Here is a 20,930-nt window from a genome sequence, read left to right on the forward strand (position 1 = left end):
GCCAACATAGTCAGTGGTCAGGGATGGTGAGAGCTGAAGTCAAGCAACATCAGGCCACAGGTTTCCCAACCCCGTTCTAGAAATATAGAAACATCTCTCACACTAAGTATCTCCAAATGCCCTTGCCCCTTGAGAGAACATCCATTCTGCAAATCCTTTCTTCATCCAGTGACCTCATGCCTCTGTGACCTCATGCTACTATGGTAACCACTTTCAGTTCTGCAGGAGAAAACAGTTGACTTCATCTCCATGAGTCTCATTCGTTTGATGGAAAGACAGAGGAGAAGATCAAGGGAGCCTTTGGCTTCTCTAAGAAGTATAAAGGGAATTCAGATCTGTTTGGTTTGGAGTGATATAAGACAATTTTTGTGGGACAATGCAGAAAGGGGTTTCTGCAGAAAAGGTTGAAGGCCCAACGTCCTCTGAAGAAAATATTGTAGGACTCAGGGCTTCTATCTCAACTCTACTGGTGAGTTCCCCTTCATTAGCATAATGAGGACCAATTGGAAGAGCTGGTGAAGGGAAAATCAGGATAAGGCATGATAACTGTCTTCAAATATCTGAAGGGGTGTCATGCAAGAAGATGGATCAAGCTGTGTTCTGTGGTGCGGCAGATGGAACCAAGGGGTGGGAATGGCAGGGAAGCATATTTTGGGTAAACATCAAGAGAAACTTCCCTGGCCATTGGCCAGTGATGCCCAGCAAGATGTTGTCTACCCATGGTGTAAACCATAATAAGCCAAATGGACCAGCATTCTCACTCAGTGCAAGTATATGTAATGGTGATGGTGCCAGCAAGGGCTTCCTGTTTGGCGTTGACACCCCCCCCCTTCTATTTGTGTGCTCACCTGTTGGATTTGCATTGTCATCATGGGAAGCCTTGCAAATACCCAAGGCTATCAAGTTATCAGTAGGTATAAATGTAGCATTTTCCCCTAGCAGACTTTGGCCAGCTCTCAATTTCCCCGTCAATGATTTTTCGACCCGAAGAGATTCCTGTGCCTTGAAAATCCCATAATTTCTTTTTCAATTCCATAGGCCACAGAGCTTCTGTGATTCTGATGAGATTTGCTTAAATGGCCCCCTCTGCCCGATGTCATTGATTTTATTTCCTCAGTCCCTCTCATCAGGTTGTTTGTAACTAATTACACATTCAGTCTTGAAGCTTGTAACTAAACCTAAGTACAAATATCCCAGCTCAGGTGTCCCAATTGGAAAATGTACAATTTGAGAAGGAAGTGAGAAGAGATATATATGCACATAACATTTATATACTATTTGATTGTAATAAAACCTCAGAGCTATCATATAAACATTTTAATTGTTTTTTGTTTGTTTTTTTGATTGATTGATTGATTGATTGATATACCATTCTTTATCCAAACATCCCAGCGGAGTGTACAAAATTAAGTTCATAATTTATACAGCATAATAAAAGCATAATACACATAATACAGCATAATACAATAATAATAATAATAATAATAATAATAATAATAATAATAATAACAACAACAACAACAACAATAATAATAACAACAACAACAACAACAACAACAACAACAACAACAACAGGCCCTCCACACCACATTTAACAAGCCATAGATTATTTAATGGCTGAAGAGCTGGGTAAAGAGGAATGTTTTCACCTGGCACCTAAAAAGAGGTAATTATGGCACCAGAACAGCCTCTCTGGGGAGAGCATTCCATAGATGGGCAGCCAACACAGAAAAGGCCCATTCTCGTGCTGTCACCCTCCAAATCTTGGATGACAAGCGCAGGGTCCTGGTTAGTTCATATAGAAAGAGGCAGTCCTTAAGGTATTGAGGTCCTGAGCCATGTAAGCCTTTATAGTAGCACCGGCTCCTTGAATTGGGCCTGGAAACTAATTGGCAGCCAATGCAGTCAGGCCAGGATCAGTGTGATATGTTCAAACCATGTTGCTCTGTTGAGCAACCTGGCTGTCAAAATTTGCAGCAGCTGCAGTTTCTGAACCATCCTCAGAGGCAGCCCCACATATAGCACACTGCAGTAATACAACCTAGAGGTTACCAGAGCGTAGGCCACAAAGGTTAGGCTATCTCTGTCCAGATAGGGGCGTAGCTGGGCCACCAGCTGAAGCTGACAGAAGGCACTCCATGCCACTGAGGCCACTTGGGCCTCTAGTGACAGTATTGGATCCAGGGCCACACTCAAGATATGTACCTTCTCCTTAAGAGGGAGTGTAACCCCCTCAAGAGCAGGAAACCTACCATCCATCTTGTTGGGATGCTGTCAGCGGCTTCCGGATGGTTGCCCAGGAAAGTATAAAGACAAGGAAAAATTTATTACCACCCTTTTTTATTTCAGTCTTACAGGGAGAGGCTATAGAACCCAGCCTCTTGGATAATGGCGTTGTCCCGAATGAATCTCCACCTGTCTTCTCCCCCACTTCCTTGTTCGTCATTCTCACCATCTCCTCTACGGGTGCTGCTACATGCCCTCTGCCTTTGAGCTCTTTGCTCTCCTACTTTTAAGGCTCGCCAAGTTCTGGGAGATGGAGGGTCTGGGATGCTTTCTAATGACAACGTGTGAGCTGGGTTTTGTTCTGGCTCTCCCATGATTTCCCAACTTTCCCCCTCATCTCCCTCTGAGCTACCTCAAACCCCTGTTGTCAATCTATACTGTCTTCATCCTTCTCCTCCCTGGAAGGGTCAGGTCTGCCATTCCTCCTCTGCCCAGTCCCTGACAATCCGGTCTAAGGAACCACCTACTAACAGTGCCTCTGTCTTATTTGAATGGAGTTTCAGTTTGTTGGCTCTCATTCAGTCCACTACCTGAGGCAAGACAGCAGTCCAGGACATCTACTGCCTCACCTGCAGATGTAATGGAGAAGCCGAGTTGTGTGTCATCAGCACACTACTGACAACATACTCCCAAACTCTGGATAACTCCACTCAGAGGCTTCATATAGACATTAAACCACATGGGGAATAAAATATATTTGAGGCTATTATTTGACTCCACAGCAAACTTTTTCTTTGACAGTTTTGCAGTACACTGTAGAAAATGACACGGCCCATTTGGAACGCTGAAAGCTTTTGCAATACCAGTAGATCAGTCAATGAATGGTGAGGATCACCCTGTGGAAGGATTTAAAGCAATGCTCAAGGCAAGAATGGTTTGTGTAGCCACATATGAATTGCCACAAAAAGTGGACACAAATTGGCATACAATTTGCATTTGTGAATTTTATATGCATCTACACAAGTTATAGCTGAATAAGTACAGTAAGTCCCCTGTCAGGTTTTACACTGTAGGTTTTAAATCTGTATTTTACCTGCCCTAGTTTGATATGGTTTTATTTAACAGAAGCCTATGCCACATACTCCACAGAAAGCCTCTAAGCAGTTTACAAAGAACAATTCAAATATTCATTAAAATAAAAAATACTGATAAAAGCAAGTGCTAAAAACAAATGGGCATAAAATGCCTGTGTGTGTTTGAATATTTGTTAATTTAACATTCCTTCTGAAAAGGATATAAATGCCAGGTCATGTCTTTTAATTGTGTTTATCTCAGTCTGTTGGAAACCATTTATTTATTTATATTTGGGTTTTAATGCACTGAATCAATAATTTAAAAAATTGCAATACAACAGCTGCAAAACAAATAGAGAACTCTTTCACACAGATAACTGTCCTCTGTTAAGTAGGACACATGGCCACCAATGCAGCACACCTTCTAATACTTCACACTCTCTTAACATCCTTCTCATACTAAGAATTTTTGTTCCAACCCTTCTTTCCGTGACATATAATTGCTGTCTTCAGTGCCAGTACCTCCCAGTGGCATCCTCAGGCAATGGCAACATGTGGGACCATGAATTAACCCTGGGTGGTGAAATACCATTTTAATTCTGCAGTGTCCCCAATGTAGCATTGCTCCAAGGCACTGCAAGAAATTGAAATGCTAGGAACAATGGGGAGCTGCCATTTTAATTTCCCACAATGACCCCTATTCCCCACACAGAGCTACCTCTGGCATTGCTCACCCACTCTGGGAACTGTAGCTCTGTGCAAGACTATGGGGAGTCTCCTGACGACTCTCAACACCCTTAAACCGCATCTCTCAGATTTATTTGTCGGAAGCTGTGACTTTTTAAAGTGGCATCATAGCACTTTAATTGTATGATTAGAAGGTGGCTGTACACCCCAGGGGAAGGTGAGCCTTTTTTATTCTCTTTTGATATATATGTATTTGCCGTTTTCCTGGGTAAACCTCCCCCGAAAGGCAACGATTTGAAACACGCAAGTGGGTTTGAAAAGAACACTGCTGCTGTTTCCTCAAAGGAAGGAAGGAAAAAATATTGGATTGGAGTTACTTTGTCCTTGCAGAAATACCAGTATGTTGGGAGATGGTGCGAGACTATGGAGGGGTATTCTGGACAGCTGGTGTATTATGGCTCCGGTTGGCAGAAACCAAAAACGGAATTGCTGGAAGCGGACAATATTAGGGGAAAATATTTCACCAGAACTATGAAGACGAAAGTTTGAATAGACCAGTGGCTGCAAACTTAAATGAAAACTAGGTGGAGGATTAACAATGGAATGGTTTATTGACTAATTAAGACTAATTAAGAAATGCAATGTGATATTAGATTATTAGCATTCCGTGAAATTCAGGGCATGGGAAGTCACCTAAGGATATATAATTCTGCAATATATTTGGCTTTTTTTCTTTTCTTTTTTTGATTGTATTGTATTTTGGAATGTCATACTGTGGTTTTTATTGGATTATTAAATTGGAAAACTCAATAAAATATTATTTTTAAAAAAGAAAGAATGTGGCTGTACACACCTTCTCCCAATATCCGCATCCCTACCTGTTTGGTATCCACACCATGGGGTGGGATATCCTGAAGTCCTTTTGCATTGCATCCTGGTGAACAGCAATCCTTTGACTTTGTTTCCAGAGTATGAAGAAATTGCCAATTGACAGTTCAGAATGGCAAAGTTATTTTGATGAGAGCGGCCAGTTACTCAAGTCAAGAGAGTTCATTTCAGCCAAAATCCTGGAGAGGGTGAGTGGTAGCTGGGAACCTTTGCTTGTAATGCGTGTGTGTGTGGTGTTTTTTATTTGCACTGTGGGCTTAGTTGTGTTTCATTTCTCATTTTATTTGCACATCACTTGGAGACCTTTTTTTTATCAAGTAAGTGGACGCGAGTGGCGCTGTGGGTTAAAGCACAGAGCCTAGGACTTGTCGATCAGAAGGTCAGCAGTTCGAATCTCCGCGATGGGGTGACCTCCCGTTGCTCGGTCCCTGCTCCTGCCAACCTAGCAGTTCGAAAGCACATCAAAGTGCAAATAGATAAATTGGTACCGCTCCAGCGGGAAGGTAAACAGCATTTCTGTGCGCTGCCCTGGTTCGCCAGAAGCGGCTTAGTCATGCTGGCCACATGACCCGGAAGCTGTATGCCAGCTCCCTCGGCCAGTAAAGCAAGATGAGCGCTGCAACCCCAGAGTCGGCCACGACTGGACCTAATGGTCAGGGGTCCCCCTTTACCTAAGTAGTTTATAAATCTTCTAAATAAATAAAGATACAAGACGGCAGTTTCGTATGTGCAATGTATACAGACTGAGGCAGTTTCCACTCTCATGCTTGTTGCTATCATTTGCCATTTTTTACATGCAATATTAGATCCACCCTTTAAATGTTCCCTTGCAATGCTGATGGTGTTTTTACTCTGGTCAATATGGGGCATCAGTTAGCATGTTGAACTACAGCCAGGAAGGCCTGGGTTGAAATCCCCACTCAGCAATGAAGCTCTCACTGGGTGACCTTGGCCCCGTCACATTCTCTCAGCCACCCACAGAGGGCTGTTAGGAGGAGGATAAAGGGGGGAACCATGTACACAGTGTTGACTTTCTTGAAGGAAAGCTAGGATAAAAAAAAGTCACACTCCCCATTGAATCATGTGCATATCTAGCACAGGTTCATTTTCTTACAAATTTGAAATAACTCCAAACAGACCTTAAATCAAAGGTCTGTCTCTCCACCCAACCTCCATTAGCCTGGAGCTATTTTGTCTGCAGGGGAGACTTCATTAGCACACCATTGTCTTTGGTGGCTTTCAAAGAAAGAAACACTCTTCAAAATGACAATTTGCAACTGAAGAACCCTCTCACATGATCTAAAGTTAAGCACCACGTGAGAGGTAGCAGAGCAGATACATTAACAGTTTATTAGTAACTGATAAGGTTCCCAGAGAGCTCTTCTTAGATTCAGTGGAATTTTCCATGTTAAACCTTCAGCAATACACATTCAAACACAGTTCCCATTTCAATGTCAATTAAACAATTACTCTTAACATTTAAGACTGGGAAAATGTGAACCGCGGAGAACTGAAACTGTCAGATTTCTCCATCTCTACCTGTTGGACTGCTCAGTCAACCTCAAGGCCTGTACTACTCTCTCTTCTTCAGGTTCTTGATCTTTAAACCAGGCTTGGACCAACCAACCAAGCTGTGCTCAGTAAAGCAGACTCCCAAAGCACACGCAAATACCCCCATAGCCTGCTACAGCCCTGCATTTATTTATTTATTTTTATTTTGCAAACATTCAGAATAATACTCAGAACGAAGGTAAAAAATATAATGAAGCTGACATGGGAGAGTGGAGTGGTTTCCTGGGAGGATTGTTACATGATTCATCGCTTCAGATTTTTTTCTATAAGGAGGGGAAATAAGCCTTTTAGAGGCATCACTGGGGCAAGGACACGATGGCCTTGTTTCTACATCCCTGAATGGCCGAGTGGGACTAAGCTGTCTATGAGCATCTAATACATGTGAAAGATTTGTGACTTTCCTTCTGCTAGCTCATTTAGCACATCTCCAGAGCCAAGGTGAGGTTGCCATGGTAATTGGAAGCCCCGGCAGCTTCGGAAAAGGATTCTTCTCCAGGGAAGTTTCTTTTCGTGGCAATGGAAGCGGTCTTGCCCAGCAGATGTGGGTTTGGGGTCAGAAGGATTTTCCGTTCACTGGCGTTCCAGCAGAACCTAGAGAGAACTGGAGAAATCCACCTTGGGGGATGATAATCATCAGTGTTGCAGAGCTGCCAACCAATTAAACTTGGATTAAACAGCTAGGCTTTAAACCAACTAAATAACATATGGGAGCGGCAACAAAATGTTGCCGTGTGGAGTGGTCCTTTTTTAGGATTCCTGCCATTCCCTCCCATTTCCCCCCACCACATTTTCTTCCCCACCCCAACAGTCACTCAACATTCCTCGCCCACTGAGTATGCTCATTCCTAATTAGACTTGAGTTTTGGGAGGAGGAGTTCCCCTCCCCTTATGTTCCCCCTGGCACAGTAATGTTTCTTTCTACTTCAAAAAAGCCCTTGGTTTCCTGAAGCCCATAGATATTTCCCTCTTGTTCATGGGTGATACCGTTTTGCCTACATAAACTATGGCACTCATAGTCTAAACCATGGGTAGGCAAACTAAGGCCCGGGGGCTGGATGCGGCCCAATCGCCTTCTAAATCCGGCCCGCAGATGATCCGCCAATCAGTGTGTTTTTACATGAGTAGAATGTGTGCTTTTATTTAAAATGCATCTCTGGGTTATTTGTGGGGCCTGCCTAGTGTTTTTATATGAGTAGAATGTGTCCTTTTATTTAAAATGCATCTCTGGGTTATTTGTGGGGCCTGCCTAGTGTTTTTATATGAGTAGAATGTGTGCTTTTATTTAAAATGCATCTCTGGGTTATTTGTGGGGCATAGGAATTCGTTCCTTATTATTTTTTCAAAATATAGTCCGGCACCCCACAAGGTCTGAGGGATAGTGGATTGGCCCCCTGCTGAAAAGGTTTGCTGACCCCTGGTCTAAACTTTGAAAATATGAGAAATCATCATACAGACAAATGTTTTAAACAGCATGAGTCTTGTCCTCGATGAAAATCGAGCGGGGTCCCAACCAAAGAAAAGTAGCAACTTAAGCTGACAGAATATGCACAACTTGCAAACTTAACATAAAGAATAAGAGAACAAGAAGAACATACGTTTAGAGAAGATTAGAAAATGTTTATTGAATACATGGGGGGAAATTGTGTACACCTGAAAATGTTGGCAGCATTAAGATAATTTAATGTAAGTGTAAATAAGTTTTGATGAATGTAATACAGTGGTACCTTAGGTTACAGACGCTTCAGGTTACAGATGCTTCAGGTTACAGACTCTGCTAACCCAGAAATAGTATCTCGGGTTAAGAACTTTGCTTCAGGATGAGAACAGAAATCGTGCAGCGGCAGTGCAGCGGCAGCGGGAGGCCCCATTAGCTAAAGTGGTACCTCAGGTTAAGAACAGTTTCAGGTTAAGAATGGACCTCCAGAACTAATTAAGTTCTTAACCAGAGGTACCACTGTAATGGAATATTGAATGGTTTAGTTTTTGTAAAATATGCAGGGATTTAAGATATGTAAAATGAACCATGGAAAGAGAAGAAGGGAAGCCATTGATATTTTAAGGATGTTTAAATGGGTATTTTAGATTGTAAAACAGAAAAGATAATAAAAATTAGAGAGAGAGAGAGAGAGAGAGAGAGAGAGAGAGAGAGAGAGAGAACCATGGATGGTTGTTGAACTCCTTCAGCTCCCCTCATCTCTGCCCGTGACCCCTGGTTGTGGCTCATGGGGCTGAAATACAACAGCATCTGGAGAACCCTAGGTGTGGTCAAAACCTTTGCAATCCAACCCTCTACACATTGCCTTGAAATAATTCACATTAAAGACAGTGAGATGTGCTTCCAAGTAAGTGCTTTCTACATGTTGTTGGACGTCAGCTCCCATAAAGTCCAGCCAGCATAAGCCAATGGCCAGGAACGATGGGAGATCCAGCAGTGTAATCTCCAACCAATCCATCTGCCAATTAATCCGATGAAAAGCTTGAACATTTTGCATCTCCCTATCACGTCTTTGGCAAATTAGTTTCACCCATCATGCAAGGGGTTTTTCAAGCAGTCTACATGTTCTAAAGTTGTTTCTTCAGTCGGTGAGAAGTGCTTTTCCACCTTCATTGGAGGGAAAGAGACAGCCACCAAAGCCCAGATGAACCCAGGGAAACCTAGCACTTCTGAAGAGAGCTGTGAAAATGTTCTCTCTCCCCCCTCAAGAGCTCCACAGTGTGTCATAAATGTTAGTCTTTGCCTTGATAAATTTAGCCAGTGCCATGACCTTGGCAGATCCCATTTGTCTCTCGTGTAATTTTATCAAAATTGGCAAGTTATTCCACATCTGCATGCTTTTCCCTTCTCATCTAAACCACAGCATCTGTCTTTGGGACTTGGAGAGTGCTTATTCTCAACCTCTGAACTTGTTGCTTTTCTACCTGGAAAAGCAGTTTGATTGCCACTGATTGCTTACTCAAGTTTAATTATTCTCTAGCGCTTTTAATTTGGCTTTGGGTGAAAGTATTCTATTGGTGAGTTTCTGCCGGCATCAAAACACAGCTAAGCCGTTGAGGGTATGGATGCAAGAAGGCATCATTTTCCATTCCACCCTTTATTCAGTACATGCAGCACTGTTTCCATTCCACTGCAGTTCACCTCTCACTGGAAAGGACGTTATTTTTTCACCGTCTGCTATGGTGCAATTTACACGACGTAATTTACATTGTTATTTTATTATTCCAACTCATTCATGCCAGCGCAAAGGAAACACAAAGCAAAGGTTGGGCAGGATGTAATCATTTGCAGACTAAATGCAACAACAGTGAATACCCAGTGTATTGGCTGGGTTGATTTATATTCCAAATAAAGGACAAGAAATGAACACTGACAATTTCTGCTCCTGTTTCTGTTTTCGTTGGAATTCTCTGACATTTCATCCCAGTGAAATGGGGGGATCCAGCTGTAGTCTCAGACTATGAAGCTGTTTCCTTCAGGGGGAATGCAAGCCCTCCCAGGAAAGGTCATCCACCTAATTTTTGGACACAGGAACTACCTCAGCCACAGCACCTCTGTCTTATCAGGATTCAGCCTCTTACATAGCCTTTCACTTCTTGCCCAGACTATAGACCAGGCACCCCAAACTCGGCCCTCCAGATGTTTTGGGACTACAATTCCCATCAACCCTGGCCACCGGTCCTGTTAGCTAGGGATGATGGGAGTTGTAGTCCCAAAACACCAGGAGGGCTGAGTTTGGGGATGCCTGCTATAGACCCTTGTTGTTGGTGGGGGGTGGGGGAGATGGATGAGTAAGCTACCTGACACACCTTTTTTTGGCCTCACCCCCTCCTTTTGTTATTGTTGCAGGGTTTGGATCCCTCTGTGAGATCAGAAGCATGGAAGTTTCTCACAGGTTATTACTCCTGGAGGAGTTCCTGTGACGAGAGACTGACAGTTGACAGCATGAGGCGGTATGTGGATAATGTCAATATACAGTTTAGTCACTAGATGGCACTAGACTTAGTTGTGGCTGGGTGGAGGCAGGAGCTTCCTGTGGCTGTTGTCTCCTCCCTGGAAGGAGACTATAAACTTCTTGTATAGAGTCCTGTCTTAGATGACAGTAAGAACATGAAACAGGTCTGTTCTCCCCCACCACACACACACACACACACACACACACACGTAGCACAGATTGGTCCATTAGGGCAAATGGAGCAATGTCTGACTCCTCCCTCAGCCACGCCCACCAGCCTGTCTTCTTACCTACAGCCAATCAGGGTGTGGCTCTGCCTCTCCTTGGATCTGGCTCCACTTACCATTGGTCTCCCTGCCTTCTGCCCCACCAACCAATGGACACCAGCCACTGCTGCACATATGAGCTTGGGGCAGTCCTCAAAAGAACTTCACATCAACGAAAATCCAAAATATCCCGTGAACATTAAAATTGGAGAGCATTTTGAGTTAGAATCACAGAATCGTACAATTGTGAAGTTGGAAGGGGCCCTGCAATACAACTGCCTGCAATGCAGCAATCTCAACTAATGCATCCAGCTTGACTCCTTTCCTAAGGAGTGTTGCATTCAGTTTGGCAGACCTTTGTACAGGGGAGGAATGTGTCTGCTTTTAAAAGTTTTAAGGCACTGGGGGAAAGAGATGCACCTATGATGGTCGTCCAGCTTCCTGTTCTGCCCCTGCTGCTGCCTTTGCCCACAGGAGGCCAAAGAAGTGTGTCTTGGGAAAACAGATGAAGGAACAAGCAAGTCCAGTGGCAGCACTTAATTCACCAAGGCAGTGGCAGAAGTCCCAGCTGCAGGTCTGGCTGATAGTGGCAGCCTTTTTAATATCCCCACAATGCCCCCACAACATCACTTCAGTCTGGGCAGTGTAGGAAATTCAAACAGAGGAGGGGTTCACCAGAGGGCACTGGCTTATATTCTGTTCTGTGCAGTGACTATTTCCTCCCTTCCTTGCAGGAAAAGTTACGAATCTTTGTGCAACATGTGTGAAAAGATCCAACCTCTCCTGGAGACTGAGCACAGGGATTTCATGGAGGTGCGAAACATCATCAGTGAGTAGTCAGGAAGGCAGCGGTCAAAATGAAGGGAGCTTTCACAATAAATGGTATCTGGGTTTTAACTAGGTGGCTTAAATGCAATCAATGGGCATTAGGAAACTGACTGATCCTAGGTTAAACCATTGCTCCATCTAGGCTGGGGGTAATGAACATGATGCTCTACAATCCAGATGTTGTTGAACTCCAAATCCCATCAGCCTCAGCCAATAGTCAGGGATGATGGGAGTTGTGGTCAGCAAGATATGGCAGGCATCCTTTGCCTACCCCAAATTTAGCCCAATGTTTTATCGTGTTTTTAATATTCTGGGAGCTGCCCAGAGTGGCTGGGGAAACCCAGCCAGATGGGCGGGGTATAGATAATAAATTGATGATGATGATGATGATGATGATGATGATGATGATGATGATGTTATTTGACTGGCAGCAACTCTTTGGCAGAGGTCTTTCTCATGACCTGCTATCTGAACCTTTCTAACTGGAGCTGCTGGAGACTGACCCCTAGACAAAGTACAGATTCTACCACTGAACTATGGCCCTTCCCCAGCCACATCTCTTGCAGGTCTAGCATAAACATGCTTTTATTTACCCTTGTCTTTGTTTTGAAAGCTTTCTAAGAAAGGTCTGTTAAATTGGAAAGTATCTCTGGCCACCTCCAACCACCTAATCCTGGGGCAGCTGCCATGGGGCCATCTCGATGTTTTGCAGTGCAACTCACATCCCTAACCATTGGCCATGCTGGCTGGGACTGACGGGTTTGGAGTCTGACAACATCTGGAGGGCCACAGGCTCACCACCACCACCATGACTGGATGTCTCTGACTTGAAAAGAGACCTCGTTTCTACAGGATTACAGCCCTATTAGTAGTGAAGAATTGTGTTACTGAATCACCATTACCTCTGAGTGGTCTGATAATTCTTTTCACCATCAGCACACCACTGCAAAACTATGGAGAGAAGAGAATCCTTTCTGTGTTCATGGTGAAGTCATCTTCATTGCAGATTCAGTGGTTTCCATCACCACAGGAACACACTTTGTCTTAGTTTTCATGGCTTAGTACGAATGTGTGTTCTCCCAGAGTTATGACTAAGTTGCTGTTTCTCGAGTCCTCCCATTGCCTTTTTATGCGCTAACCCACAGTTTGGCTTAGCACATTGTCCAAACGGCCATGGCTTAGCCATTGTTTGGCTTAGCCACTCCTCTGGACTGGGTTATTGAAATGAAATTTTGAAATAAAAATCTGTTTAGATAAAAACAATTTTTAAAAATTGTGAATAAGTTTGAGAATACAAGAAGTAAGGTCACAGGAATCTCAAGAAGCAATTGATAAGCATAAAAAGTGATTTACAAAGAACAGTTTAAGACTACATATGACATGAACATACACACACACACACATGAATGATGGTTTCAAACACTTCAAATATTACATGAGATCTGCTGGATTGCATCCAATTTCATACTTCATCAGAAACAAAATGGATAATTTCTTGTAGCTGGCAGCTGTAGATCCCCCTAAAGCCAATTGTTTGATTTTTCCAAATTGTATCTTGTTCATCCAGTATGGTTCTTCTAAAACAGGTATGTTCAACCTTTTCAGACCCAGGACTCCTTTCTGAAACCTTCACCCTATCTTTGCCTGGTGGTTGAGCTCCTGATGTGACCCACCTTTGATCAGACGTGACCAACTAGTTGAAGACCAGTGTTCCCCAATACCTTAAATCATTGGAGCTCTGCTACAAATACTTTAATACAAATATAGTATTGCCAAATTTGCAAAGGAGCGATTGTGTCTTGCAGAAGGTCCCAGGGTCAATCTCAGTGGGGCTGAGAGAGACCCCTGCTACCGGTTGCTGAAGTCATTACTGAGCTAGATGGAGCAATGATCTGACTCAGTATAACACAACTTGCTGTGTTCCTACAGTGTTCAAATTCAAATTCAAAATCCTTTATTAGGCATATCACACCTCACATTAACAAACAAACATCATATACAGACTGTATAAAATACGGGCTCAGCGAACACAATTTATCCCAGTCCTATTCTTAACTCCAAATCTACAGTGTTCAAAACATGTGGCTGCTGCTCAAATGATATTTCGCACATGAGTATCAGCAGTGTGGCTTTGTTTCTTTTCTCTGTCACTTTTGGGCTAATTCTCCTTCATTGTTTTGTGTGCATAAGGCTGTTTCGCTTGCCCATACCTGAAATAGAGCACCCTGAGCTTGTTAAGGGGCAGGAAAGGGTTAACAAAATGTAATTATACAAATGTAATGCACACATAAGGAACGCGGGTGGCACTGTGGTCTAAAGCACTGATCCTAGGGCTTGCCGATCGATGGGGTGAGCTCCATGTCAAAGTGCAAGTAGATAAATAGGTACCACTCCGGCGGGAAGGTAAACGGTGTTTCTGTGCACTGCTCTGGTTCGCCAGAAGCAGCTTAGTCATGCTGGCCACATGACCCGGAAGCTGTATGCCAGCTCCCTCGGCCAGTAAAGCAAGATGAGCGCCGCAACCCCAGAGTCGTCCACGACTGGACCTAACGGTCAGGGGCCCCTTTACCTTTACCTTTTTAATGCACACATATGTGAGATAAGAGGGAGGCTCCACCTACACTGTGCATTTAAAGCAGTATTATACCACTTTAAACAAGCATGGCTCCCCCCGCCCCAATAAACCCTGGGAACTGCAGTTAGTTCAGGGTGCTGAAACTACATTTCTCAGTGTCGTTTGACAGTCAATCCCCTCTTCCCAGGGAATTGTATCTCTGTAATGGAAATAGGGGTCTCCTTACAACTCTCAGCTCCCAGGCTTCGTTGGGGTAAGCCATGACTCTTTAAATTGGTATGGTACTGCTTTAAATGCATAGTGCAGGTGGGGTCAGAGTTAGAAAATGATGTTCCCAAAGTCCAAGGCCACAAAAGCACCAAAGAGTATATTTTCTCACAAATGACAGGAAGGCAGCACATAAGTGATTATTATGATTATATTCAGATTCCCATGCAAGCGTCTCCCACTTGTATAACAAAAAGAATATTAAACGATACCGCAGAATTAATGTTACAAATCAATGTAATGGTCATAAATCTGGCCAAGGGAGCCTAGAGAAAGATTTACAGCTTAGGTGGGACCCAGGCGGGACCTTCAGAGGTAATAGATATTCCATCTCGGCAGAGGATTCCTTAAGCAGGTCACATACCCAGGGAAATGTTCCCCTTTATTACTGCCCTTCGTTCTCCCAGGAATTGGTCTAAAATGAAATCATTTCCCACTTTTATAGAAAAAGATAACGTGTTAGATAGCAGTTCCTCAACGATGCGCACTTCAAGGGCACTCGGGGTTTCAAGACATCTCACCTTCACCATTAGATTTTTGAAATTTCCTGTCTTGTTTTAAATCGCCTCACTGCCTTTTATTTTAGATCTCCCCCTTTTTACAATCAGTTTCTTCACTTGACTATGAACTCTTTAACCTCTAGATGTGTGGATGAATTAGCATACATAAATGAGCGGTTTTCACTTCTCTTGCTCTTCTGAGAAAGACAGCAACTCTATTGGTTGCTAACATATAAAGGTAAAGGGACCCCTGACCATTAGGTCCAGTCGTGGCTGACTCTGGGATTGCGGCGCTCATCTTGCTTTATTGACCGAGGGAGCTGACGTTTGTCTGCAGACAGTTTTTCTGGGTCATGTGGCCAGCATGACTAAGCCGCTTCTGGCAAACCAGAGCAGCACACGGAAACACCGTTTACCTTCCCGCCGGAGAGGTACCTATTTATCTACTTGCACTTTGATGTGTTTTTGAACTGCTAGGTGGGCAGGAGCAGGGACCGAGCAATGGGAGCTCACCCCTCGTGGGGATTTGAACTGCTAACCTTCTGATTGGCAAGTCCTAGGCTCTGTGGTTTAAACCATAGCACCACCCGCGTCCCAACATACATAACATACATAACATAGCCATGCACTAATGTGTGTTTTTTTTTAATCAAACTGACTAACTGGGAATCATGGTGAGGAGGGAGTAGAGAGTTGCAACCCAGCTGGAATGGATCTGGAATGAATCTGCAGCTTTTGCCTGTGTCTGTCACTGGAAGTGGCAGTAGGGCGATCAGCTTCAACCGTAGCAGTAAGGGAGAAGGACTTCTGGTTGCAGTAGCCGCAGATCCATTCCAGCCTTTTTCTTCTCCCTAAATCTATCTCTGTCTCATGGCTCTGTCTCTATCAGAGCTCTACTCAACACCTTTCATGGAGAGCAGTCTGTGGGGATGAGCAGTGCCAGATTTACGTATAAGCTAAACAAGCTATAGCTTAGGGCCCGACTCTCTTGGGGGCCCATAAAAATTTAACGGGGGAAAAACCTGGATGTACATTTCCAAAATATAAGATAAAAACAAATAAAGTAAAACCTACATACAGCAACAGTGTTTTGTGTTGTGTAGGTGCCTGTGATGCAAGTAATGGGCCCCGCCTGCTAGCCTGCTCCCTAAAATATCACTGCTTTGCTCATTTCTGTATATAGGGTGCCTACATTCTGCATGGACTGGTTGCATGTGTTTGCATTATTAAGTTTGTTATGAATAAAAAATCATTTTAAGTTAGAGCTTAATAATTATTTCACTATTAATATACTTCTTCTTAATTGTATTCCACTATTAATACACTTCTTCTTTATTGTATTTCAGTTCAACAATTACTTTGATAAAATACATATTTTGTTATGTGCAAATGGCTTTAGATACCTATTAGGTCCATCAATGACCGTATAGGATATATTCAACACACAAAAACAGCGACAATTTGTTGTTGACAAAAGACAGCTGGACATATAAAGGGCCCCATTACCTTCAGTAGCTTAGGGCCTCATCAAACCTAAATCCAGCCCTGGGGATGAGGGGATGCTTTGTGGTGCACATGAAAGGAGGAGGAAGAGCTAGTTTTTATTTTTCAAAGTAAAGTTTATTTGTTAATTTCAAAAGGTATGTTTTCGTTTCAGCTGAACATGAGTAGGCATGCCACTTGACTAAGATCTCTGCACCATCGTGTAGAACTCCTATGATTCTGCCTTTGACATTGTGCTGGTGGGTCCAGAGTAGCCCATGTCAGCAGAGGCAGAGGCAGTCCCATCAGTTCTGCTGCTCCTTCTCAGTGCAACAGTCCAGAGGTGGGGGACCTAAGGCCAGATTCTCCCTGCAGTCCCTCAGCTGACTGAGACACAGATTGTGCAGTGGGCTAGATGCAGTTTAGGGAGTACAAATTTCACACTTCTGAAGAAGAAATAGAAAAGGCCAAGTTTCTTAGACTGTGCATACTGGCTGAAGAGTGTGCACATTACCCAGAGAATGCACAAAATGCAGTTGAGATGTGTCATTCCCCAAAGCCTGTTGGAGGTCATGCATAATGGCCAGATGAGGAACAAAATTCAGTCAATATATGCAAGCCCTGGTTGGGGATTGTGCATAATGACTGGAGAATGTACTAAAACCTAGTCAATATATGGGCATTTGGAGTTGGAGGTGTATGGAACCTACCAAGACCCACACCTCACTTGGGTCCATTGTCAATCTGGGAGCCTCCTGAGCAATTGCAACAGCAGAGAGGGCACTAAAAAAAGGGGGGCACTGAGAGAAGCTTGCCCTACCCCACAAACAAAAAACAAAATACCCTGGGGCCATTACTGAAATTAACAGTAGGTGACATTCATGAAAAGATCCAAAGATTAAAAGGAGACTGTTGGAATGAATTAGAAGGAGAAAGAGGAGATACTAATGTGCAAATGAGATGTTTTAATGCATGCTGTGAGACCAATCAGCAAGTGAATGTACTGCCTGGCTCACTGGCATCTACTACAGCATAAATTAGAATGGTTGAGATTGAATCCAGGTCTTTGCTTGCAGCAAGCTGGCAATATCACTCAGAGGGGTTGCAGCACCTTTCTCTCCTTGTACTCTGGCTTGGTTTGTGGCAATAGCTTCATGTGGCCATTTCTTTTCCCACAGAATCTGATGTTCAGAGGCTTTACATTAAAGATGCACAGGGCAACACACTTGTAGACAAAAGCCAGCTGGAAAAAATCCTTCTGCTGAACTATGTGTGCAATGTGAAAGCTGGTAAGTAGATGAACAGAAAATCCCATCATATCTGGCCTTTGTAGAGGTTAATTCTGCTGCCATTCCCAACCCACACTATTTTAGTTTTTTCTGGTTTTCCTCCCATTTTCCCCAGACCAGATTTCTGGCATATGCAGTTGTTGTTTAAATACAATTATATTTCCTACTTGTCTCATGGTAGACTGTTGATTTTTTTGTTTTGTTTTTAAGGCTACCATACCCTTAGTTTAAAATTTCCTGGTTGGTTGACCTGGGCTAAGTCTGGCAGGACAACTTACTCTATGGTCTTAACCCCTTCATGCATTAATTAGACTTAAGCTTGTTGGCAGGACAGCTTACTCTATGGTCTTAACCCCTTCATGCATTAATTAGACTTAAGCTTGTTGGTTATATGAGACTGGTTATCCCACACTTGTGGCATGGGAGTGATGTGGGCTCTCCTGGGAGGAAGTCTTCAGAATCAAAGGAGGCTGGTATAGCAGTGTCCTCTGGCCTGGAAGGACAATAAGAGGCACCACATCAGTGGTGCTTGCGTGTGGGTTGTAACTGGGGACAAGCTGTAACAATGAATTATCTGGTTAGAAAAATGGGGAACTAGAATAATTATAGAACAAGAGTGATGGGCAGAACGTTTCATCTGTATCTCCCCATCCCACACTCTTTCTGCTCTCTGGCAGAATATCAGCAAGGCTTCCATGAGATGCTTTTGCTTTTCCGCCTACTTGTGGAGAAGGAGCATGAGATCTACTGGCTCTTCCAGTTCTTCCTCCAAAAAACAGTAAGTTAGTTGGTTGGTTGGCTGATTGGTTGGTTGGTTGGTTGGTTGATTTGCACCTTGCCTTTGCAAGAAGAAGTTTGCAGGTTGCAATATTTTTAACTATTCGAGAAATGTGCAAAAATCAGAATGGAGCCCATAAAAGAACTCACCAGCAGAAGAAATCAGAATACAGCAGGGAGACTAAAGACTCAAACAGAATGCTAAATGCTTGCTGAAAAGTACATTCTGTAAAGACCATCAGTGATAGTGCGCTTGGTGGCAGAGTTCCGCAGTCTGTATGCTGTTGTGCAGAAGACCTTTCTCCTTGTTTCTCACCAACTGTACAACAGCTGGTAAGAACACAAGAAGAGTGCTGCTGGATCTAGTCCAGGATTCTGTTGTCACCTTCTGGAAAGCCCACAAGCAGGGCCCAGGTGCAACAGGGCTTTCTCCACTTGTGATCTCCAGCAACTGATATTCAGAGTTATGGTTTCTATCAGGTACTGTTAGCCATTATGGGTCCATACAGTCTCCAGAGTCAAAACACTTTTGAGCTGGTAGGGACTTTGGAATTTGTACTCAACCCTCCGCTCAATGCATGGTCTGCAGTGCAGGATTCTACAGAATCCCCGAGAGATGACTATCCAGCCTCTGTTTAAATGCTTGCACCAATGGGGAGCCCCCATCCCCACTTAATGCAATCCATTCCCCTGGTAGAAAGCTCTTACTATTAGGAAGATTTGCTGAAAACGACTTCCTAGCCAGTCCCACTCCTCAGTTCTAGTCCTGGAACAGCTGGTAATAAGTCCATTCCATCTTCTACTGCATGCTGAAATATGAGAGGCCCCATCAGTATTGGCATTCCACCGGCTCTTGAATACACATGTTTACACATGCATTCTCCTGACCTCCTGGCTGGAATTCCTGGCTTTGATTGTGGTTTTTGCTGTTACACTGTTTTAATAGGCTTCTTTACTATGTATTTTAATTGGCTTCTTTGTTATGTATTTTAATTATAGATGTTTTAATGTGGTTGTTTTACTATTTATTTTAATTACAGGTAGCTGTATTTTTATAATTGGTTTGATACTCATTATTTGGCTGTGTGCTTTTATTGCTTGTGAACTGCCTCCGTATATCAGTTCTAATAACAACAACAGCCACCCTTCAGATATTTGAAGACAGTATGCCACTGAATACCAGTATGTTGATGAGCAGCAAGGCAATTGTGCTTATACCCTGCTTGTGGACCTCCACAAGCCAAGCCACTGTGTGAAACAGCAAGCTGGATCCTATTGATAGACATGTATTCTGATACAACAAGGTTCATGTGCTTTAAGTCATTTATATATTTGTTAAGCCATCCTGTGGGTCCTGATAGATGGGAAGCTTGGGGTGGAAGTCTTTTTAAAGAGTGCATTTGCTTGATGTAGGAAGGTCTCTGAACTCCAAAGTAATGCTGGGGATTTTCTTTATAAAACAAAATAGAAGACACGGGGCAGTGCACAGCTCCAGTTACAATCTCTTGGAGCAATGAGGCAAAGGACTTTCTGTTGAAGCAGAGGTGCAAGAGTGCCTGTTCTGCATTCTGTGCTGGGGAACAGAAGCTAGCACATCCAACATTTTGCTAGATATCCACAATAGGGGCTCTTCGCATACAGGTCTGGGCAGAATACAAATGTGTCCCTGGAACAACTATATATTTTGGTTTCCTGGGTGTCTTGGGGAGGACTTATTCCCATCATGCGGACTGACCTATGCAAGATCAGGACGCAGCCAGCCTGTGCCATCTGGCCTCATCATGCTCCTTTGAATATTTTCACAGCCCAGGATTCTTGTTTTCCAGGAGAATAGCTGCATTATGAACGTTGGGGTGGAGAAAAACCTGATCATGCTTAGAGCCTTGATTGCATTTATGGATCCAACCTTTGCAAAGCATTTGGGTAAGTTCTGCCACCTGCCCAGTTTCTTCAGATATCACGCCACAGCAACATGCCTGCAACAGTTTTGGGATTGCCAACCACTCTAGCAGGCCACAATATATGGGTAGTGAAAAGTATTGTTGGCTTTAAGGGTCAGAAGTTATACGGGCCAAGATACCGTATGTGTGCAAAGAGTCCCTGTTACAGAAACAGATTCTTTTCCTGCTTTTCTTTTATTTATTATTTTCAATTTTATACATTTCAATAATTTTACAATCATTTTAATACTTAAAAATTCAACTTCCTTGACCCTCTTTCTGCAGTCCCTTAAATTATTATTTTTATATTTCCTGCGTATTCCAAATTAATTTAATTTACTCAGTAAATACATAAGAGTAAATATATACTCTTAGAAAACTGCAGGTTATTACAACAATCCTGCGAACGTTCTTATCTGTTTACAGTTTATTTGTAAATACAGTGGTACCTCAAGTTACAAACGCCTCAGGTTACAAATGCTTCAGGTTACAAACTCTGCTAACCTGGAAGGGTTACCTTGAGTTGAGAACTTTGCCCCAGGATGAGAATGGAAATTGTGTGCTGGTGGCGCAGCAGCAACAAGAGGCCTCATTAGTGAAAGCACACCTC

At 43.2% G+C, this 20,930-nt stretch overlaps 1 protein-coding gene across 1 annotated transcript in view; it reads left to right on the forward strand.

The window, feature by feature from the left end:
* The first annotated feature begins 216 nt into the window (after positions 1-216).
* Positions 217-20,930, forward strand: part of TBC1D21 (TBC1 domain family member 21) — a 31,596-nt gene continuing 10,882 nt past the window's right edge. The window contains exons 1-7 of the mRNA XM_053364657.1: positions 217-469; positions 4,955-5,062; positions 10,291-10,394; positions 11,397-11,491; positions 17,493-17,603; positions 18,281-18,381; positions 20,207-20,303. Of these exons, the coding sequence (XP_053220632.1) occupies positions 377-469; positions 4,955-5,062; positions 10,291-10,394; positions 11,397-11,491; positions 17,493-17,603; positions 18,281-18,381; positions 20,207-20,303 (709 nt within the window). The 5' untranslated portion in view covers positions 217-376. The remainder of the gene's footprint in view (positions 470-4,954; positions 5,063-10,290; positions 10,395-11,396; positions 11,492-17,492; positions 17,604-18,280; positions 18,382-20,206; positions 20,304-20,930) is intronic.

This window comes from Podarcis raffonei, chromosome 14, assembly GCF_027172205.1.
Source record: "Podarcis raffonei isolate rPodRaf1 chromosome 14, rPodRaf1.pri, whole genome shotgun sequence".
Classification (NCBI taxonomy): Eukaryota; Metazoa; Chordata; class Lepidosauria; order Squamata; family Lacertidae; genus Podarcis; species Podarcis raffonei.